This window comes from Tamandua tetradactyla, chromosome 2 (genome assembly GCF_023851605.1).
Source record: "Tamandua tetradactyla isolate mTamTet1 chromosome 2, mTamTet1.pri, whole genome shotgun sequence".
Taxonomy (NCBI): domain Eukaryota; kingdom Metazoa; phylum Chordata; class Mammalia; order Pilosa; family Myrmecophagidae; genus Tamandua; species Tamandua tetradactyla.
Window position 1 is genome coordinate 23688142 of NC_135328.1, and position 24302 is coordinate 23712443.

General features: G+C 36.4%; 1 protein-coding gene and 2 long non-coding RNA genes across 4 annotated transcripts in view; 2 read left to right on the forward strand and 1 right to left on the reverse strand.

Annotated features, from left to right (window-relative positions):
- Positions 1-13342, reverse strand: part of LOC143659398 (uncharacterized) — a 95960-nt gene extending 82618 nt beyond the window's left edge. For both annotated transcript variants that reach the window (XR_013163520.1, XR_013163519.1), the window contains exons 1-2: positions 13238-13342; positions 1123-1310 (exon numbers count right to left, since the gene is read on the reverse strand). This is a non-coding gene — a long non-coding RNA (uncharacterized LOC143659398). The remainder of the gene's footprint in view (positions 1-1122; positions 1311-13237) is intronic.
- LOC143659403 (uncharacterized) lies at positions 11830-15397 on the forward strand. The gene is made up of 3 exons (XR_013163524.1): positions 11830-12161; positions 13107-13220; positions 15271-15397. It is a non-coding gene; the product is annotated as an uncharacterized LOC143659403 (long non-coding RNA).
- Positions 15398-15556: 159 nt separating this feature from the next.
- Positions 15557-16602, forward strand: LOC143659390 (olfactory receptor 13D1-like). The gene has a single exon (XM_077132293.1). The coding sequence runs from the start codon at positions 15557-15559 to the stop codon at positions 16493-16495; it is 939 nt and encodes a 312-aa protein (XP_076988408.1). The 3' UTR covers positions 16496-16602.
- The last annotated feature ends 7700 nt before the right edge of the window (positions 16603-24302 follow it).

The following is a 24302-nucleotide window of genomic DNA, read 5'->3' on the forward strand; positions in this document are numbered from 1 at the left end:
AACACACTAGTTGGAAACACGGGAGAGAAAAGTTAAAGAATAGAGAAAGAGAATGAGAGTCCCAACTTTTCTGCATAAGCTCTGCCAAACAAGTGCTAACTCTTAAGCTACCTACATGTAAGGCAAAGTCCAACAGGCCCTGCTAAGGCTAAAAGACACAAATAGAGATTTCAGCTGCTGTCCACATCAGGGAAGACAGAATTTGACATTTGAATTCTACCATGTTACGGCCTTCTAAAATAAAAAAATAAGTGTTAATGGCAAATTCCATTTTCTAATATCACCACAGAAATATTTCCAGTCCAATAAGCTTTTCTAGAATTTTTCCAGTGTCCCCATCAACAGGTGGTTTATTTCCTCTTTCCTTTTAATACAATAAGCCTTTATGATTACGAATACAACATAGCAGAACATTAGTTGACTTCCAAAGCTAGACATAAAAAGTGATTTGGCTTTCCACCTGGCTCAGTCTGTCTCTCTATTTATGTTTCTCTCTCTCTCTCTCTCTCCCTCTCTCTTTTTCTTTATTTCTCATTCATAGAACCTAGCCATTATATTTTCAGGAAACCACCAACAGTAAGCATTTCACTATCACCCATATAAGAGAGCCAGCATTAAGATGATTCCAGCTCCCAAAGTTCAAGCTTGGAGTAGCTTGATGGAGAAGAGATCTATCCTATTCACTATTTTGAGGTTGTGTTTTCTCTAATTAAATCCAAAGGAATCTTTGTTGATACCAAAGGCAATCACAAGGGCCTCATCTTTCCCAAAGACTCTCCTAAATCCCACAACCAGATGAGGTAGCAACTTCTTCCTTTGAACCACAGAGAACATATGATCTGTTTTATCTTGAAAAATCCTAGTGGACTGTTTCCCAGCAAAATACTGATAGCATCTCTTTTATTCTCAGAAGTGTCTGGTGTATACTCTATTGTCACCCAAATAATTCCCAGTAGCTCGATTTCCATCCTAGGAAAGACTTTCTTCTCTATATTAAACATAATCTCCCCTTAAAGGCAGGCAATTATGGCTCAGTGACAGAATTCTCACCTGCCATGCCAGAGACCCGGGTTCGATTCCCAGAGCCTGCCCATGCCAAAAAAATAATAATTATAATCTCACCTTAAAAGTAAATTACTTGAGGGAACTTCCAGGGAAGATGGCAAAGTAGGGAGCTGCAGGACACAGTCCTCCTCTCAAAGCAGCTAATGGATAGGCAGAAACTGTCTGAAACAACACTTCTGGGGCTCCAGAGGACAGGGGGAGCACTGTATAACCTCCAGGAAACAGGAGGACGGGGAGATGAGAAGCTATGGCAAAAGAAAAAAAAACTGTGAGTGAATTCCCCTGCAGCAGTGGCCGCTGCCAATCCCCTACCTTGAGGCAAGCACCCTTGGTAGGGTCTTTGGCTGGCTGCTGTTGATGGAGAGGGACATAGAGGCCCTCTTCCCCAGTTAAAGTGAGGGGCACAGGTGAGTGCTGAATATGACTTCTGATTGATGAGTCTGGAGTGCTGTTTCCTGGCTCTGAATCAGTTTTAGCCTGCCCTGGAAAGATTTCCCTGTAGACACTGTTTCAGCATCACTCTTGTCAGTGGTAGAGCCTGTGGAGGTTGAAAAACTACTTTCCCACTTTAAGGCCTGCGTCATAGTTTGCTGATGCCCACCATCTGCTGGGCATGCCAGAAAGCACAGCTTTGGGGAGTCAAATAAAAAGGCTTTTTACCTTGTCTTGACCTTCTCCCCAAGGTCCTTGAAAACTGGACTATAATCCCTTAATGGTCTTCCAGCCCTATTTTCATCAGTTAATCACAGGCAATTTTAACAATTTACAAAGAGTTGAACCAAGAGTTAAAAAAAAAAAAAAAGAGCCTTAACAGAGAGTTCAAATAGAGTCGAGAGGCTACTCTGGAGGTTGTTGCTCTTACACAAGTTTCAGGTTAGGCAGACCTTGTTACCTATCATAACCTGCCAACTCCCAACCAGGACCATTCCAGTCAATCCTTAGGAACACCTAGGGCAATATATAAGATTTCACAGGGTTCCATGCACTAGAGTAACTTTCCAGAAACCTACAAGCACCAGATGGGTCCCTGGTCCAGATAAATATTAAAACCTAGCCCAGCCTCTCCAGAATATCAGATAGTTCCATCTTCCTACCTCATATTAGTGACAGACCCTTCCAATATCAAAAGTTTATAATTGCCATAGCCAAACAACCCTAGAGAGGTATGGAAAGATCAAAGATGATGGTAGAGTTATATAGTGACAATAAGATTTAACAAATGAATATGAATGCTGAATCATTAAATGGATATCTTTTAGTCTCCAGTATTTTAGAGCAGATAGAAGTAAAAACCTAAAATTCTGAAATTGTAATCCATGTCAAAGTCTGAAATATGTTCTACAACTAATTGTGGTGCTGTGCTTCGAAATTTACAGCTTTTCTGTATATATGTTACTTTTCACAAAAAAAGAAGGAAAAAAGTGATGATAAAAAAATACATTTAAGCCCTCTAGTCTCCTATATTCTGGAGCAGCTAGAAGGAAAAATATGAGAGGATCATATGGTAGCCCATGACAAACTCTGGGACCTGTCCTGTAACCACTTGTTGAAGAGTGCTTTGAAAACTATTGCTTTTTTATTTCTTTGCTTTGTATATATGTTATACTATACAACAAAAAAGTAAAAAAAATAAATTTTAAAAAAGCCCTAACTCAAAGTTAATCAACAATAAAACCCCAGGTAAGAGAGAAACTATCAGAGAAAACAAGATAATTTCAAGATAATCAGATGACTAGACATCAGCAAAAAATAACAAGCCCTTCTAAGAAACAGTAATATGTGGCCCAGTCAAAGGAACAAAATATCACAGGATACACAGCATTTGGAACAACGGATGAAATGTGTTCAAATAAATCTCCTAAATCAATTCAAGGAGATGAAGGAAAATATGGCTAAAGAGATAAAAGATATTAACAAGACACTGAGTGAGCATAAAGAAGAATTTGAAAGCATGCAAAGAAAAAATACAGAACTTATGGGAATGAAAGTCACCACAGAAGAGACTAAAAATACACTGGAGGCATACAAGGGCAGATTTGAACATATAAAAGAAAGAATCAGCAAACTAGAAGACAGGACATTCAAAATTGTACAGCAGAACAGATAAAGAAAAGAATGGAAAAAATGGATCAAGGTCTCAGGGAACTGAATAACAGCATGAAGTGTACAAACATATATATCATGGGTGTCCCAGAGGGAGAAGAGAAGGGAAAAGAGGCAAAAAAAAAATTTTTTTTCAGAAATAGTAGCCAAAAATTTTCCAATGCAACTGAAAGACATAAATATAAATGTCCAAGAAATGCAACATACTCCAAACTGAATAAATCCTAACAGATCTCCTCCAACACACATACTAATTGGAATGTCAAATGCTGACAATGAAGACAGAAATATGAAAGCTGCAAGAGAAAAGTGATTCATCACATATGAGGGATACTCTATAAGATGAAGTGCAGATTTCTCATCAGAAACCATGGAGACGAAAAGGCAGTGGTATGGTATCTGTGAGGTACCAAAAGAGAAAACTGCCAGCCAAGAATTTTTTTTCTGGCAAAACTGTCCTTCAAATATGAGAGAGAGAGAAAAAAAAAATGAGAGAGTATAAAATATTCAAATCTAAACAGAAACTGAGAGAGTTAATCAAAAAGAGACCTGTCCTACAAGAATAAAAAGGATATTTTGCAGGCTGGAAGGAAAAGAAGAGTGTCTTGGAGTACACTGCAGAAATGAAAATTATCAGTAAGGGTAACTAGAAGGGTAAATAGAGAGATGAAAATAAGATATGACACATAAAAGCCAAAGGATAAAGTGGTTAAAGTATTGACTTTACAGTAATAACATTGAATGTTAATGGATTAAACTCCCCAATCAAAAGACACAGATTGGCAGAACATATATAAAAGAATGATTCATCTATATACTGTCTGCAAGATACTCATTTTAGACCCAAGAATACAGATAGGTTGAAAGTGTAAAAGATATCCCACACAAACAGTAACCAAAAAAAGAACTTGGATAGCTATACTAAATATTAGACAAAATAGACTTTAAGTGCAAAACTGTTACAAGACAAAGAAGGACACTATATATAGAGAGAGAGGGGCAATAAATACACAAAAGGGGCAATCCACCAAGAAGATACAGTGACTATAAATATATATACACCTAACCAAGATGTCCCAAACCTCATGAGGCAAACACTGTAAAAAATGAAGGGAGAAAAAGACATCTCTACAATAATAGTAGGAAAGTTCAATACACCACTCTCATCAATTGATAAAACATCTAGACAGAGGATCAATAAGAAAATAGAGAACTTGAGTATAATGTAAATTAACTAGACCTAAAAGACATATACAGAACATTGCACCCAAAAACAGCAGGACACATACTCTTCTCAATCACTCATGGATCATTCCAAGGAAAACCACATATTGGAATGGAAAAAAAAAGTTCTGAATAAAATTTAAAAGATTGAAATTATACAAAGCACTTTTTCTGACCACAAAGGACTGAAACTGGAAATCAATAAAGACAGAGAATGGAAAATTAAGAAAACATGGTGATTAAACAACATACTCTTAAACAATCAGTGGATGAAAGAAGAAATTGCAAGAGCAGTCAATAAATATCTTTAGACAAATGAAAGCAAGAAAACAACACGTCAAAACTGATGGGAGGCACAAGAGGCTGTTCTGCAGGCTACTCTTGTGCAAGCTTCAGCTAGATATTGCTAATTACCATGGTGCCAAACCCCAACCTAAACCATTCCTGCCAGCCCCAAAGAACACCTAAGGATTTATCTGAGGTTCCACAAAAATTTCACACACTAAGATTACCTTCCAGAAACCTACAACCTCCAGATGGCTTCCTATGCCAGAAAAGTCCTGAAATCCAGAGGGGCCAGCTCCTCCAAGAACATTAACTAGTTCCATCCCCCACCCCATATTATTAACACTCCCTTCAAACATGAAAAAGTTAGAATAGACATAGCCCAAATATCCCTAATGATTGGGAAAAGGATCAAAGGAAAAGGGGAGTTATAACAGAGACGATAGGATTTAACAGATGAGTATGACTACCAAATCATTATATGGATTTTTCTTTCAGTCTCTAAGATCTTGGAGCAGCTAGAAGGAAAAACATAAAATTGTAGAACTGTAATCCATTTCAAACACTGAAATCTATTCTATACTTACTTGTTACAATGTACTTTGAAATTTATTGCTTTTTTGTATATATATTTCAAAATAAAAACTGTTAAAAAAAATTCTGGGATGCAACAAAGACAGTGCTAAGGGAGAAATTTATAGTCCTATATTACTACATTTAAACAGAAAGAGCTAAAATCAAATACCTAACTGCATACGTGGAGGAACTAGAAAAAGAGCAGCAAACTAACCCCAAGGCAAGCAGAAGGAAAGAAATAACAGAAGATTAGAGCAGAAGTAAATGAAATTAAGAAGAATAAAAAGTAGAATCAACAAAACCAAAAACTGGTTCTTTGAGAGGATAAATAAAATTGGCCTTTATTCATCTTTCTTTATTCAAAGAAAAAAAGAAAGAAGATGCAAATAAATAAAATCAGAAATGAGAAGGGGAACTTCACTACTGACTCCACAGAAATAAAAAGGATCACAAGACAATACTATGAACAACTATATGCCAACAAATAAGATAACTTAGAGGAAATGGACAAATTCCTAGAAATATATGAACAACCTACCTACACTGACCCTAGAAGAAATAGAAGACCTCAACAAAACAATTACGAGTAAAGATATTGAATAAATTAAACATCCTAAGAAAGAAAAGCCCAGGACCAGATAGCTTCACAGGTGAATTCTACTGCTCATTCCAATAATTAATATCAATTCTGTTCAAACGCTTTCAAAATACTGAAGAGAAGTGAATATTATCTAACTCATTCTCTGAACCCAACATCACCCTAATACCAATGTTGGATCAAAATACTACCAACAAAAATTACAGTCCAATTTGTCTAATGAATATAGATGCAAAAGTCCTCAAAATACTTGCAAATCAAATCCAACAGCACATCAAAAGAATTTACACCATGATCATGTGGGCTTTACACAGGCCTGCAAGGGTGGTTCAACACAAGAAAATCAATTAATTTAATACACATTTACAAATCAAAGGGGAAAACCCACTTGCTCACCTCATTGATGCAGAAAAGGCATTTAACAAAATCCATCATCTCTTCTCAATAAAAACACTTTGAAAGATAAGAATAGACGAAAGCTTCCTCGACAATATATGAAAAGCCCATCATACTCAGTGGGAAAAGACTGAAAGCTTTCCCTCGAAGATCTGGAATAAGACAAGAATGTTCACTGTCATCATTGCTAGTCAACACTGTGCTAGAAGTTCTAGCCAGAGCACTTAAACAAGAAAGAGAAATAAAAGGCATCCAAATTGGAAATGAAGAAATAAAATTTTCACTATTTTCATATTATGTGATCCTATATAAGGAAATCCCCCCTTAGATTTATAATTGCACTACTAGAGCTAAAAAAACAAGTTCAGTAAAGTGGCAGGGAATGAGATCAACATATAAAAACAGTAACACTTCTACACACTAGCAATAAGCAATCTGAGGGGGACATCAAGAAAAAATTTCATTCAGAATATCTAGAAATAAATTTAACTAAGGATGTAAGGAAACTGAACACAGAAAACTCAAACATTGCTTCAAGAACTCAAAGACCTGAATAAGTTCATGTTCATGGATTGAAAGGCTAAATATTGTCAAGATGTCAATTCTACCCAAATTTATTAACAGATTCAATGCAATCCCAATCAAAATTCCAATGACCTACTCTGAAGATTTAGAAAATCTGATTATCAAATTTATTTAGAAGAGTAAGAAGCCCCAAATAGCCAAAATATTCTTTAAAATGGAAAATGAGCTTGGAGGGCTTACATTTCCTGACTTTAAAGCATATTGCAAAGCTACAGCGGTCAAAACAGCAAGGTATTGGCATAAAGTTAGATAATACTGAAAAAAGCAATCAAATTGAGAGTTCAGAAATGAACCCTCACATCTATTGCCAGTTGATATTTGACAAGGCTGCTAAGTCCACTCAATTGGGATGGAAGAGTCTCTTCAGTAAATGTGCTGAGAGAACTAGATATCCATACGCAAAAGAATGAAAGAGGTCCACGTAGTGAAACCTTATACAGAAATTAACCAAAATGGATCAAAGATCTAAATTTAAGAACCAGTACTATGAAACTCTTAGAGGAAAATGTAGGGAAGTATCTTCAAGTTCTTGTGGTAGGTAGTGGTTTCTTAGACTTTACACCAGAAACAGAAAGCGAAAGACAAAATAAATAAATGGGACTTCTCAAAATAAAAATATTCTATGCTTCAAAGGACTTTTTCAAGAAAGTGAAAAGGGTAGCCTTGTTAATGGGAAAAAATATTTGGAAACCACATATCTGATAAGGGTTTAATATCCAGTTTATATAAAGAAATCCTACAACTCCACAATAAAAGGAGAAACAACTCAATTTAAAAATAGGCAAAAGATTTGAATAGACATTTTTCTAAAGAGGAAATACAAATGGCCAAGAAAGCACATGAAAAGATGATCAACTTCACTATCTTTAAGGGAAATGCAAATCAAATCCACAAATTATTATTCATACCTACTAGAATGGCTACTATTAATGAAACAGAAAGCTACAAGTACTGGAGAATAAATGGAGAAAATGGAACACTCATTCATTGCAGGTGGGAATGTAAAATGGTGCAGCCACTGCGGAAGACAGTTTAGCAGGTCCTCAAGAAGCTAAGTATAGAATTGCCATATGATCCAGCAATACTGCTACTAGGTATATACCCAAAAGAACTGGAAGCAGGCGCATGAATAGATACTTGCAACTGTTCATTACAGCATTATTCACAAGTGCCAAAAGATGGAAGCACCCCAAGTGTCCATCAACCAATGAACGGATAAACAAAATGTGGTATATATGTACAATGGAATATTATTCAGCAGTAAAAAGGAATGAAGTTCCAATGCATTTGACAACGTGGATGAATCTTGAGAACAATAAGTTGAATGAAATAAGCCAGACACAAAAGGACAAATATTGTATAGTCTCACTGTTCTAGTTTGCTAGTTGCCAAAATGCAACACACCAGAGATGGACTGGCTTTCAATAAAAGGGGATTTATTTAGTTAACATATAGTTCTTCAGAGAAAAGGCAGCTAACTTTCAACTGAGGTTCTTGCTTATGTGGGAAGGCACAGGGTGATCTCTGCTGGCCTTCTCTCCAGGCCTCTGGATTCCAACAACTTTCCCCGGGGTTATTCCTTTCTGCATCTCCAAAGGTCTGGGCTGAGCTGCGAGTGCTGAGATGAGGTATGCTGAGCTGCTTCTGCTGTGTTACGTTGAGCTCTGTCATTTAAGCACCAGGTAATTAAATCAAACATCATTCATTGCAGCAGGCACGCCTTCTAGCCGACTGCAGATGTAATCAGCAACAGATGAGGTTCACATGTCATTGGCTCATGTCCACAGCAATAGAACTAGGCACCTTCACCTAGCCAAGTTAACACCTGAATCTAACTATCACATGTCCACCCCTTGTCAGCTTGGCAACTCCATGCATCACCTTAAACAATATTAAAGTGCAAAAAATTATCCTCCAGCTATGGACCGATGAATCTCAAAACAAGCTATCTGATGCCAATATGCAAAGGAGGGACAGTCTATAGGGAGAAATTGGAAAGAAAACCTGCAGGGCAAACACCATTGGATTTCAAAGGCTGAAAGTCATTTATCCTTCAGCTTTAGAAAGCGGCAGTCCCACCCTTTCCAAGGGCCTATGCAGTGGCCCGCCTCTTTCCAAATCAACTTCAGGGTACATCAAGGAGACCACCTCCTTCTCTGCTCCACTCTCTCCAAGCATTGGGGCCATACCTGGGCTCTCTGCCATTTCCAGGACACATGCTAACCCCTCCATGTGGTGGCAGTCAGGCTCTCCCCAGTCCCTAAAGAGCATGCTGTACCTTTGCCAAGGCCTGAGGCAGCACAACTCTTCCACTGCAACAAGGTGGGAGACTCATCCTTTCCATGTATATGGGTGGGTCCACTCTCCTGGCTGAGGTTTCCTGGCTTCAGACCCGAGCTTCCATGGTTCTCACTCTGCAAACTCCAATTTGTCCCTTTTGCGTCCCCCTTTGTCCAGATTGGCAGTGATTCTGTTTACACCAACAGTCTCTTCAAGCACTCCAGGACTTATCCATCATTCTCTTCACAGTTCCTCCAAAATCTTCCCCTTAGCCATCCAAAAAACTGGTCCAACATGTCTGGTATTTGCAAACTGCAGCAGCACCCCACTCCTCTGGTACCAAATCTATTCTAGTTTGCTAGCTGCCAGAATGCAACACACCAGAGATGGATTGGCTTTCAGTAAAAGGAAATTTATTTAGTTAACATATAGTTCTTCAGAGAAAAGGCCGCTAACTTTCAACTGAGGTTCTTTCTTACGTGAGAAGGAACAGGGCGATCTCTGCTGGACTTCTCTCCAGGCCTGTGGGTTCCAACAACTTTCCTGGGAGGGATTCCTTTCTGCATCTCCAAAAGCCTAAGATGAGAGTGCTGAGATGAGGTATGCTGAGTTGTTTGGGCTGTGCTATATTGAGCTCTCTCATTTAAGCACCAGCTAATTAAATCAAACATCATTCATTGCAGCAAGCACGCCTCCTAGCCGACTGCAGATGTAATCAGCAACAAATGAGGTTCACATGTCATTGACTCATGTTCACAACAATAGAACTTGGCACCTTCACCTAGCCAGGTTGACACCTGAATCTAACTACCACACTCACTAATATAAACTAAGTATAATAAGATTCTAAAGTTATAATGTAGATTATATGTTACCAGGAAAGAAACTGAGGTAGAGAATGGGGAGCTGATACTTAATTTGTACAGAATTTCTATTTAGGTCGATGGCACATGTGTGGAAATGGATAGAGGTGATGAGGGCACATTACTGTGAGTGTAATTAACAGTGCTGAATTATGTGTGTGAATGTGGATGAAAGCAGTAGTTTTAGGCTGTGTATGTTACTATAAGAAAAGCTAGTAACTATATAACAGTGAATTCTGTGGTGGACAATGTCTGTGGTGAATAGTACAAATATAAGAATATTTTTTCATGAACTACAACAAACATATATCACTATAACAAGGGTTAATAATAGCATGGTATAAGGGGAAAAATACACCCAATGCAGACTAAGGGCTATAATTAACAAAAGTATTTTAGTATTCATTAAATACAGATAAATTTATAGACAGAATTAGATTAGTGGTTATATAGGGCTGAAGAAGGATGGAAGTATTGAGGGGTGACTGCTAAGAAGTATAAAGTTTTTCTTTTTGGAGAAATAAAATGTTCTAAAATTGATTGTTGGGATGAATGCACAACTCTATGATTATACTAAAAGCTACTGATTGTACATCTTGGATGGACTGTATGGTATGTGAATAGATCTCAATAAAACTCCTTAGAAAATTAATGGGGGACTGAGCACATATTTAGATCTTAAAATATGAATAGAATTGAAGTAATGTAAATATTGAAATACATGCCATACAGTTGAAGTGCAACTCATTGTTCCTCTTTGCAAAATTGTGTTCCTCCCCTAGTTTCATAGAGAATTTACCACAGATGAGCTAGAATCTCTTTGTTAAAATGAATATTTTCCTAGGCAAGGTCTACTCAATTCTGCAGATGCTAGAAAAAAATTTTTTTTCTCCCTTCACATTTTTATTTTTCCAGCAACTGGTGATGTCACAGCAGGGTAAGGGGCCAGAAAGTTGATAAAGGATAAATGGAGTCAGGGGAGACAACTGGTAAGCAATGGCAGGAGCAGTGGACATTCCACTGAGTCTGAACATCTACAACTTTGATTATCACACTTTTGCATCTGTTCTATCCCACCAAGGAAAAATACACATGCACTCATTTTCCATTCTATAAAAAGGGCATCATGAGAACTTCTGACAATGGAATAGGCCTTTACTCATATGGAACAGAAAATCCCTAATCCTAATCCTCCAATATTGTCATAACCCACATAAAGCCAAAGAAAAATGAAAAGTTGCCAAGAATATAACAAGAAACTGCTTCACTTCCAGAGGTTACATATTTTTCCTTGTTTTCCATTTTAAAATATTATGACATCATTAAAAATGCCTAATAAAATACATGAAAAAATGCATACAATATACTGCTAATTTTTAAAAACAAGTTATAACACAAGAGTTGCAATGTGTTGTCAAGTTTTCATTATATGTAGTATACACACAAAAATGTATAAACATATCAATAGTTATATCTAAAGTTATGGATGACATTAATTTCCTCCTTTGAGTTTCTTTTTAATTCCCAAATTTTCTACAATGAATATATGTTATTTATTAAGCATCAAATAAATTTATTCAAACAGAAAGAAAAATTATAGTTTAATAAATACAATTAAGTATTTAGGCATTATCCCTAATATATAGGAATACAGGAATATTATATATATATATATAATACATATTCACATACCTTACAATCCTTTAACAAGATTTAAAAATTCACCCTAAATTAATTCTGGGATTAGAGAGTCTCAAAGAAGAAAGAAAACAAGGGACAATTTTAATTGGCTACCAGAGCCACTGGCAGGCCCTCTGGAATTACATAGGGCCCTGAGGTTTAAGAGTACTCACATCCAAATTAATTTATTACTGATATATATTTATGACAGAAATTTATATTGGGAATGAAAGCTTTATTTCTGCTTCATCCCCCTAATCACTACTAGTAGCGATCTGGGATTGTGAGATACTAGACTGTGGATTCTAAAGCATGGCTAGAGCTCAAAGAGAAGAAAGCTAGGAAGTCAACTGATTTGAGGAGGCATAACTGCAGTGAAATCAGTATGTGAACACAAGAAGTTAGTGCAACATGAGAGAAAGGGAATGCAGAATAGAGATATTTGACTTGTATCTAAATGGCTTCCTTGTTTAGAAAACTGAAGCCGCAATAAACCATACAAGTGGGTAAGTTCAAGATCCTATATAGGGAGATTAGAAGAGATTTGGGTAAAGTTGTTTTTAGAAGGGAGGAAGTATAATGGGAACTAAAAATTCTGAGTAATTTGTTTATAAAGTTTTGAATAAAACAGTGAAGAACTCAGGGGCAATAAGGAATTACTGACCAAAGGAAATACCTTGTATATTTATGAATATCACTGTAAATTAGTTGTTATTCATACTGACAAATGAAAGAATGTAAGCATAGGGGTTCAAATTAAACTAACATGCATTATGCACTTCCTCTGTGCTAAAAACATTCAGGTGTGTTGTGGTAATCCTCAAAACAACCCTATAAATTAGGTACTACAAACCCATTTTATATAAGACACATCATGTTCAGAGTCGTTAAGTGTCTTGCCCAAGATTCTGCTAATAAGCTACAGTGCCAAAACTGAACTTGCGGTCATTCAGGCTAACTGCTCTATTCATTAAGACATAGCACTGTTCCGTAAAGACCCCTTCATAGCAATCAGAACAAAAGGTAAGAGAACTGAAGTTCAATAGGTTTCCATGGCACAGACCCAGAAATTATTAGAATATGCAGGATAGGTTAGGTGAATTAATCCCATCTTTTGAGTCTACTGCTTGCTAACAACTCCTATAACAAAAGAATTTAAAGCTTTACAGTGTTCCCAGCAGCAAAGAATGGCACTTGGTACCCACACAGCTTTATTAGAAGCAGGGAGGTGGGGGGATACATAATTCTTAAGACAGTTTCCTCTTAAGGAAGCCTCCCAGGGTGAGTGTGCTATAGCCCTTTTCAAGAGGTTCCTTGGCTTAAAATCAGGAAGTCTAGAAGAGTGTGTGTGCCTTATAGCTAAACCACTACTCTTTCCTGTTGGTAAACATGAGATAAGAAGTGGAATGCTTCATGATCTCCTTCAAGCAGAGTTGGTTTTCCTCCCATAGGAGATGCCCAATGGTGAGGACCACTCTAAGGAGCCTTTGGGGAGAAATGGACAAAACCTGGAGAACCAACGAACTGAAACTTTACATCTTCATGGCAGAAAGAAAGAAGTAAAGGTAACAGAAATCCTTACTATTTCTCTATCTGTCCCTTCTACAGATAGGTATCTTCTTTCTTTTTACTGTATGATACTGTTAGGTGTCTCACACTGCATCTTATCTATGCTGGTAACCTTGGCCACATTCTAAATAGCAAGTTCTAGAATCCTTTAATCATAATTAAGGTTCTGTCACAGTATATGTGCTCAGAATATATGTGTGAAATTGGTTGAAATCAGAATACTAAATGACATGAAGTCAGTCTAAGCAATATAAAACAGCAGGAAGTCTCTCTCCAATTCCCTATCCATTGGCTGTTTACCCACTACTTAGATTTTAGAGAAAACTGAAGCCAAAGTTCTAGAAGTCCACACCATCCTTGCCTTCTAAGGAAAATTCAAAACTATTATTTCTGATTTTTATAATCATAAAATATAGGTTAATCAAGATCAATTTGGAAAATATGGAGAAGATAAAGAGATTTACAATGCTCCAAATTCCACATTCCTGAGAGAAACAGTTTACATTTTTGTGTAATTTCTTCTAGCCACATATATACAAAATAATAATCATTTAAATTGTTATGAAACATCTTTCGTGCATGTAGTTTTATATTATGAGCATTGTCCCTTGTTGTAAGCTCTTCTTAAAGATTATAATTTACATTAGTGATAAATTACCTGTGATAATATGGTTTCTCATACAGTTATAACTTAAGCTGTCATTGCAACATGCCAGAACTACAGCATCATGGAAGAAAAACTTACATCAACTGTTAAATCTTGATTTAACTTGAAACATGAGAGTACATGCAAGGTCTTTTCTTTTTCTTTTTCTATTCTTTTGTTAGATCTTTCGGGAAGAAATGTTCAAATAATAACACTAAGAACATCTTTGATTGACTTTTCAGAAACTATTTCCAGAGTCTCATCATTTGGAATTATGTTGACCAATAGTTTGAGAGAGATAATCTTTGTCATGTTAATGATATATCCTTTTTAGTCTAGATTAATAGAAGATTTTATCAAGATATAATGTTGTAGTCTATCAAAAGCTTTTTGGTATCTAGAAAATGACAATGTATGTTACTTTCTTTACTTATTTATTTCCTATGTTATATCGCTAGATTTCCAAGTATTCATTTGGGAGTCAATAAATTCATGAAATAAACAACATCACATTAGTATACATTTTGGATACGCTTTATAATCTTTGCATATCCATTTATATCCGGAGTTCATCTATTGTCTTATTCATTCTTTGACACTTTGGGGTAAAAAGACTATTTACACTTTGATGAAATCATTTTTAAAATGTTCTATGATATTTTCACATTGAGACACATCATATAACACAGAAATAATTTGTTTCTTGAAAGTATAAAATCATTTTCATAAGGATGCTGCTTCCAGGACCCATTTTAAAATCCCAGTGCTCACAATGGTATCCCTATTTCCTACCATAGTATATGCCATGGTATGTGTTGAATAAATAAATAAATGAGGGAGAATTTTATGAGATAAATAAGCACTGGGTTCTGTGACAACACATAGGAGGAGCATCCTTTTCAGCCCAGGCAGTGAGAACTTTTCCTGGAAACAGAAACATTTAAGTTAGGAGGAAGCCTTCCACCTTAAGAAAAGACCATGTACAAATACGTAAGGAAGAAAGGGTAGTATTTTAGGGAGATTGAGAAGAATCCAGCCTGACTGTTTAAGAGCATTGGTGATATCAGTAGTGGATCAAAAATTAACACATTAGAAGTATCTAGGGGTGACAGTGTGGTTGAGATGGGTTAGAGGACTTTTCTTGAAGCTGTGTTGTATAGTAAGCACACGGATGTTCATTATATTTTATGCTTCAATCACGGTGTCTTAGGTAGGGAGGTGGATGAGGTCTATGAGGGGCAAATTCATCCAATAACTACTCCCTTGACATCATCATGGGGAGGAAAAATGGCAAAAGTGTGATGAAAGGAAACTGGATAGGTTAAGATAGGCCTTTCATGATGGGTTGATTCAGTGTGTCTAGTGAATGTGCTGATTCCACTTTCTTTTATTTGCCCTAGGTTATGGGAAAATGAACTCCCTAACCTGGGACCTTTTTTGAACAGAAGAAAGAGAACCATTTCTTCTTCATGCTTTTCTCTTCAATACTCCTACCTTCCAGTATATAAGTACAAAGTTTCTTTTACTTTCTGTAACAATAATAAATTAATTTAAATGAACATATAAGAAATATAATATATATAATAAATAAATAATGGAAGTGAAAGAGTTTTAAAAATCTACATTACAAATTCAATCCTTGAGTTATGTCTGTTTCTAAACCCTCCAGATACATGGACAAATAGGATGGGGAATTACTCAGCAGTGACAGAATTCATTCTGATAGGATTTTCCCAATACCCAGAACTCAAGCTTTCTCTGTTTGTGCTCTGCCTCATCATGTATCTGATAATCCTTCTGGGAAACAGCCTCCTCATTATCATCATCATCCTGGATTCCCGCCTCCACACCCCCATGTACTTCTTCCTTGGAAACCTCTCATTCTTGGACATCTGCTACACATCATCATCCATTCCTCCAATGCTCAGCATAGTTAGGTCTGAGAGAAAATCCATCTCCTTCATTGGCTGTGCTCTACAGATGGTTGTCTCCCTTGGCTTAGGCTCCACAGAGTGTATCCTACTGGCAATGATGGCCTATGACCGGTACGTGGCTATCTGCAACCCAATGAGATACCCCATCATCATGAACAGGGTGCTATGTGTGCATATGGCCATGTGGTCCTGGATGATTGGTTGTCTGAACTCCCTAGTACAAACAGTCCTAGCAATGACGCTGCCATTCTGTGGGAATAATGCCATTGATCATCTTACCTGTGAGATCCTCGCTCTTCTTAAACTCATCTGTTCAGATATAACCATCAATATGCTTATCATGTCAGTGGCAAGTATTATTTTATTGATGCTTCCTCTGCTGTTAATTTTCATCTCCTATATTTTCATCCTCTCTTCCATCCTGAGAATTAATTCTGTTGAAGGAAGAAAGAAAGCTTTTTCTACCTGTTCAGCCCACCTGACAGTGGTCATCTTATTTTATGGTTCAGCTCTTTTTATGTACATGATGCCTAAGTCAAAGGTCACAAAAATATCTGATGAAATCATTGGACTGTCTTATGGAGTTGTCACCCCAATGTTGAACCCCATCATCTACAGCCTGAGGAATAAAGAGGTAAAAGAGGCCATGAAGAAAGTCCTCCGCAAATACCTGCATCTATGGAAAATATGAAAGGCCTTAGGCATGTGATGTCTGCATTGCAGGGCTACTTCAGGTTTTCTGTATTCAAAGATAAGGATAAAGAATTTAATGTCAAGAGGGCTGACATGATTGCAAAGCCAAATATGAGATTCCCATTCTTTTCAACCAAAAATGAAAATGTAAACCTTTCTGAATACCATCTTTTCTCCAGGGCTTCTAGCTGTATGTAGCTCTGTCAATTGTTGTCATAAAGGGCCTATGACTTTTCATCAAGATAAATCACTTCCCTCTCTTTTTCTCTGTTCTCTCTCCTCTCTTCTCTCTCTCCTCTCTTCTCTTTCTCTTCCACTTCTCTCCTCCATTTGCTCTTTCTCCTCCCTCCCCCCATCTACTTTCTTTCACCTCCTTTTTTCTTTTACCACTCTCCTTCCTCAGTCTCTTTCAACTGGGGCATCTGTTGTTTTTGTTGTCCAGTGTTTCTTCATCTGGTAAAAGAATGCAACTTCTTCTTTTAAGTTCTACCAATCCCCCACTCTTAGTCCATGTTGTGCCTGGTAGGATTCATCCAACCACTAGAAAGAGAGGTAAGCATAGAATAAAGCAAAGACCTAGCCAATGAAAGAAGGAAATAGCTCTCACCAGTCATTCATTCAGGCAGCAAGGGAGTCAAGCCAGAATAATCAAACTGAGAAGAAAGGCCCTCTTACTGGTGCTAACCCAGTAGATTGTAAGTCTTCAGCCAATCTTTATCAATATGTGGTGAGTGCCGAGAGGAGGAAGAATGTATCGAATGCTGTCATTTTAACTCCTGAAAGTGGCTATGACTAAAGTTAGATTCACTGTTACTCTTTTTATTTATATTAGTCAATTAATTAGCTTTTAAAAACACTAATTTGAATTGGATTTTCATGACCCAACAATGATATAATCCTAACTGATACATTACTTTGCTCCTCCTCTCTCCCTTCATATGTGCAAGGGAAAAATTACGAGGATCATCCAAATTGTCCAGCTTTTAGAGATTCTCTTGTCCTTTAGTAAATAAATTATAATAATCTAACTTTTTATTCTGCATACATAAAGGCACTCCACTCAACCTCCCCAATTATTTCTGAGGAGTGTTCACATTTCTCCAGTTTCTAATTTTCATTTTTGTCCCAGCCTATCATTCTGGATTTTTTCTTCATTCCTCTCTGGTAATCTTGCAAATATGTCTCCATGTTCTTTAAGCTCTTAATTACATATTTTGCCCACAAAGAATAGGTATAAATATCCTATATATCCACATTCAAAAGACCACAATATTTATTTAGGTTTAAGAATAAAACAAAGGGACAGTAATGCAATAAGAAAAAGAAATCAATACTAAATATCACTGCTCTTATTGTATACTAGACATGCCCCCTTCACATAGGCCCTTTTAAACAAATATTCCTTTTCCCATTCAAGAATGGGCCTTCTTAAGCCCATTTTCCTTTTTAGCACCTGGACTACTACCAGACTGATAGTATCTATTCATTTGCCTCTTCCGTAGGAATCAATATTTCTCCCAACGAAGATGAGTGGATGCATAATTCAAAGCACTCCTCAACACTGTCCTTTCCAATGCAGAAAATTAGTCTCTCCAAAAAGCAAATTGCCGCTTCTACTCTTAGAAAAACCTCCAGGAAGAAATTATTTCTTCCTCCTCTATTCTTCCATATATATTAGGTGGTGCCTCTTAACGTCTGCATGAACACTGTGCCTCTTAAACATCTTATTACATCACATTGTATTTATGCAATGTGGCATATTTGAAAAAACAAGTTCTCGAAAGTCAGGAAGAAATAGGTACAAGCTCTACACTCCAGTTAACAAGAATTATAAACTTTAACCTATCGGTGTCTCCATTTCCCCTGACATAAAATGTGGAATATAATCTCTAGGTGGGGGGAGGGAGGGGTTGTGAGGATTGAATAAGAAAAAAAAGCAAAATGGCCTTTTCAATGCTTGGCTTACTTCATTTCCCCTGCCTATTCCCATGCATTCCTGCTTCTTCTAATAAGACTGTGGATTCTATGAGGATAATTTATGAAAGTAACATTCATTTTAGGTAGGTTCTTCAATACCTAGATGAAAATTAATATTCATTATAATGTGTTGAATGAATGAATAAAAGTATGATTATTTTTCTAATGCTGAAAGCAAACGAGCTTATTTGCTATTGACCTAATAATCCGTGTGACTGCCTCCTCAACATCTCTCCATATAAAACTGTTCTCCCTCTAACCTATCTTTAAAAACTCAAGGTGCCCTTCAAAAAAGGCTCCTTTAACTTAAAGCTTTTTATTAGCCTCCTAATTGAATGCTATCTCTTCTTCTTCTAAGCTAAATACTTTTAGAAATATATCTGTAGCTTAGGCTTTGGGTAATTTATTATGGGAAGACTTAGTTGAATATCTTCCCCACTAGAATATGAAATTCATCAAAGAAGGCAATTTTTCTTCTTTCTTCCTATAGCCCAATGCCTCAAACAATGTTTGTATTTGCCATAACCAAGTAACTATTAGGAACTCTAAGCTATTGGCTACAGTCCTACTCTCTGTAATTTCCCTATGCAATAACTTTACTTCCAGGTTCTTCAGATTCTAATTCACATGAACTTCATGCTCCCTACAATTAGTGCAATTGATCGCTACTTTACTTCTATTGTTGATGTCATTTCTCGAATGAAATCCAAGCAATTTTCCATTTCACACTAATATAAAACTTCCTGTGTAATTCCATTTGTCATTACCTCTGTAAGAAGTAGTACAGTTGCATAATTACTTAGTGCAATAAACTGCTAAAATGTAAGATGCATTACATAGAAATATATGGGACAGGAAAAAATATTTTAAGATAAAATGACCAAAATGAAAGATATAAATTTACAGATTTCAGAAGCTCAGCAAATCTGAAGAAGTATATATATACATACACACACACACACACACACACACACACACACAAACACATATATATAATCATTGTCACCACTATTATTCAACGTTGTCCTAGCTGGACAAAAGAATCAGATATTTAGGAATAAGCCTAACCAGGCACATCAAGGATGTGTACACAGAAAATTACAAAACACTGCTAGAAAAAATAATAATAAATGACCTTAATAGATAGAAAGACATTCCATGCTCATGGATAGAAGGTTGAATGTCTTTAAGATGTCAATTCTACCCAAATTGATCTACAGATTCAATGCAATACAATCAAAATCCAAAAATAAACTTACTTTGAAGATTTGGAAAAGCTGTTTATCCAGTTTATTTGGACGGGAAAAAGACCCCCATATAGCTAAAGATATGCTAAAAGGAAGAGAAAAGTAGGACTATCACTTCCTTAAAACTTACTATGAAGCCACAGTGGTCAAAACAGCATGGTACTGGCACAAGGATAGAAATATCAATCAATGGAATCAAATCAAGAGAATGGAGACAGACTACCAAATCTAAGGACAACTGATCTTTGATAAGTCCCCAAATCCACTGAATTGGGACAGAATAGTATTTTCAATAGATGAGCAAAGAAGAATTGAGTATCAGTAACTAAAGAGTGAAAGAAGACCCCTATCTTACACCCTAAACAGGAATTTTGCTGCTATGACTTTGCTAAAGGTAATCTCAGAGGTTACACTGTAGAATAGGGCAGACATAGAGGAACACAAAAGCTAAAGATGGGGGAAAGGCTACCCAAAGAGGTTGAACCTAAAGGCAAGGGAATGGATGGAAGTAATGGTAACATTAGCAAGCTTGTAAACAACATTGCCATATTGGAGGTGAATATGACTGAAAGGGGACTATGTGCCATGTATTCCACTGATTAAATCTATAATAATAAAATCAGTTCTCACATAAACTATTTCAGATATTCGGTAAATGGGCAAAGAGTCGATAGTAAAAGAGTAAAGAGGGAAAACTGAAATGCATGCTATGGCCAGTAGTTAACAGGAAGACATCATCAGTACCACAGCACTACCAGGTGCAACTAACTGGGGTGGGGAGGGACAAGTGATAAGGGGTACTTTTGATTTGATAGTTAGTGGTTCTGTGTTTTGCCAGTTCTTTGTTGTTAATGGGCCAACGAAAACTGTCTAGAAGTGAGAGTGCTGCTGATTGTACAACCAAGTGAGGATACTGCAAGACATAGTTTATTTGGGGCATTATCCATGATGCCCAATAGATGGAGGGAGTCATAGGGTACAATGACTAAAAAGCAGAATGGCAAATTCTGATACATTTATGTGATGGAATATGGTGCAGCTACAAAAAGGAAGAACTTTGAGAGGCATACAATGAACTGAATAAGCCTGGTAATGATGTGTTGTGTAAAATAAGCCAGAAGGAAAAGAGCAATTATGCTAAGGACTCTGGCAGAAAATACTTATATGAAATGGGAGCCTAGACTGTAAGCCTTTATAGCACCCACACTTAGTCTAAAGTTGTAAGTGTATTTCTAGAGTCCAAGACACTGAGTTATGTGTGTATCAGCTGGTGTTTTCCTGGAACTTTGGGTGACTCTGTGACACCTAGGACTCAAAGGTGGAGTGCTGCAGCCCTGAAGGTTAGCATAGCTATATAATAACAGTTGAGGTAACCGAGAAAGAGATCAGGCCTCAATTAGAACTTAAACCACAGCCAATCTGTCTGGGTATGGGGTGAGTTACAATACAGGGTAAAAGATGATAGTGTCTGTATTCTAGACCTTCATCTGCTTTATGAGACTGAAGGCAGAGAGGTTATTATGTCTAGAACCTAAATTTTCTCTAACACACAATTTAGATTGGTCTCTCTGGATAGCTCATTTAAACAACCCAGATTCCTGGAGTTCAGAACAGGAACAAGGACTTATAATTCAGGTGACTTAATGTAATACCAGGATACAGATCAGACTATGGTGGGCTGATAATTAAAAAGTACTGGTAGAGTCCCTTGAGGGTCCAAAGCAGGAGGGGGTGGAAATATATATATAATAAATATATATATATATGGAACTATTAAGCTTTCCCATCTAGGGAACCGTGGGTACCCTCTCAACCATTGGAGACTCCTCCAAAATAGGCCAAGTCCTGGATTTTGAAGATAATTCTGTAGGGTAGAAGCTAAGATTACCCATAACAAGGCCTAAGAATTGCTTCTAGGAAACTTCTTTTGTTGTTCAGATATGGTCTCTCTCTCTGCATTGAACTCTGCAAGGAAAATTATTACCATCCCCTCTACAAGGGACAAACAGGGGTTAAAATCTCCCTGATAACATGGGGCATGACTCCCATGGATGAGTCTGGCCCTGGCACCATGGGATCGACAATGCCTTTCTGGCCAAAAGGGAGAAAAGAACTGCAATAATAAAAGGCATCAGTGGCCAAGAGAGATCAAATGGAGTCAAAAAGCTGTTGTGAAACTTGCTCTAATGAAAGTTTCAGTGAGATAGTGCTAATTGCCATAGTTTGCTATACTTAAGCAAACTGAGAGTCTCAGTTCAAGCCCTGGGTGTTCTTAAGAGTCAACAGGAGTGATGTTGATTTCATGCACTAGTTTTGCCTTCCTAGAATATATTATTCCCAGAGGGTTCCTATGTCAGATAAATCCTGAAACTCAGAAGGACCAGCCTCTCCAAAATTACCAATTAATTATATCCTCCCATCTTTTAGTGTGGAATGCAGGAGACCCAGGTTCGATTTCCAGCCCGTGAACAAAAAAAAAAAAATCAATGTAATGCTTCAACTTAATGAACCAAGAGAGAAAAATCAAATCATGTGATCATCATAAGATGAAGAAAAGGAACTTGACAAAACTCAACACCAATATTTGGCTTTAAATTAAAAAGCTCTCAACAAACTAGGAATAGGAGGAAATTTCTTCAATCTGAAGGGGGGCCATCTATGAAAAACCTACAGTTAAAATCACTTTTAATAGTGAAATATTAAACACTTCCGCCCCTAAGAACAATATAATGCAAGAATACCCACTCCCCTAACCATATAAATAAGGCAAGAGGAAAGAAATAAAAGAATAAAGATGGGAAAGTAAGAAGTAAAATAAGTACTCTTTAACCTATAAGGTACTTAAAAGCATATTTTAAAATTTGGGGGTTATCTTCTCAATATTGATTGTTAACGTTGTGGCATAATAGTTATAGAATGTGGTTGGGATGATATTCTTTGAGAATGTGTGAATGTGTTAATTTCAAAAGCATAAGAAAGGATCCTTCATGAAAGAGTATATACTGGAGTTCTATAAACAAATAAAACTAATTAATGGTATTTAAAAGTCAGAACAGTGGTTGCCTTTTAGGGATAGGCTTAGAGCAGGTATTGCCTGGAAAAGGGCAATAAGGGACCTTTTCGGAGGTGATGTTAATATCTTACATCTTGATGGGGTTTGGATTACAGAGGTACACCTTTGTCAAAATTCAGAAAATACTAACTTTATACTTGGAACTTAATTTATGTAAACCTTAAATCAAAAGAAAAAACTGTAAATCAGTATTAAACTCTAGTTGAAGATATGCACACTGAAGTCTTTGAGCAAAGTATACTAATGTCTTCAATTTACTTTGAAATGCATCAAAAACAAGATGAATTTAATGGATGAATACAGAAATGAATAGATACACAGATGTAAGTAAATAGAGAACGTTAATGGTAGAAATTAATTGATGATTATATGGTGTTTACTGCAACATTCCTTCAGTTTTGCTTTATGTTTGAAAATTTTATAATACAATGTTGGAAAAAATTACACAAAATCTATGAGGAACACAGTTCTTGAATGTGTTATTTCACTGAATGAGACAAGGGTAGGAAATCTACCAAAAATACTGCCTTGATAAATTCCCCTAACTTTCCTTTAGGAAGAAGTTCCACTATTTTAAAAAGGCAAAACTTTTTAATAAGTTATTTACAACTCCAACAAGACAGAAATTAAAAAGAGACTTTAATGGTCCCTGTGAAACTTTATTTCCTACCAGAGCTCTTGCAAGGATTTCAGTTGTTAATCCTGTGGGATGGCTACAGGTGGATGAAAGGGAGAAGGAAGAAAAGAAACACATCAGAAGATTTACCAGAAACAGGTTCTAAGATAATGAGAAGAAAGCAGCAAACTTCTTTGGCATGACATGTTGTCGGTGATATTCTTTTGTTTGTCTTTGGCTATTTCTGAGGGAATTACTGATTCCCTTGGGATGTCATATTGTACTTTTCTACAGTGTGTTCTGCAAGTCCTGCTTTTCAATACTATTAAGCCCATAAAGTAATAATTGATTATGCCATTCCTATATACTCACATGATAATTATCTGTATGTCTTTTAACATTTCTGTTCTTAAAACAAACACATTACATAATTATTCACATTTCCAGGGCCCTTCCTAATCTGGAACTTTAATGAAAACTAACCAGTTGAACTTCAATTCAAACAATTAAATTGTAAGTTGGCTGGGCTGTTTCTCTCCCTGTTTCTCAAATTCTCATACCAGATGAGGAAGAAACAATGATTATAAATATGAGGCTATAGGTTCAAGACAACATAAATCATAAATTAATAGTTGTGTTAAAATAATGATTCAGTGGATTACAGAATACAAGCGTTAATATGCATGCTGTAATGCATAAAATTGTTTAAAAAGGAGAAATGAGAATTTAGTCAATATAGTAAACACTATTGGTATTATTAATGAAAGTACTATTGAAAATAAATTTTATGCCTCTGATAAAAAGATTTAAATTCCAAGGCATTTTGAAACATATAAAGCACATGAATGTGCATTAGTGACTGATTAGCAAGTGAAAGATATTCTTGAAGAAG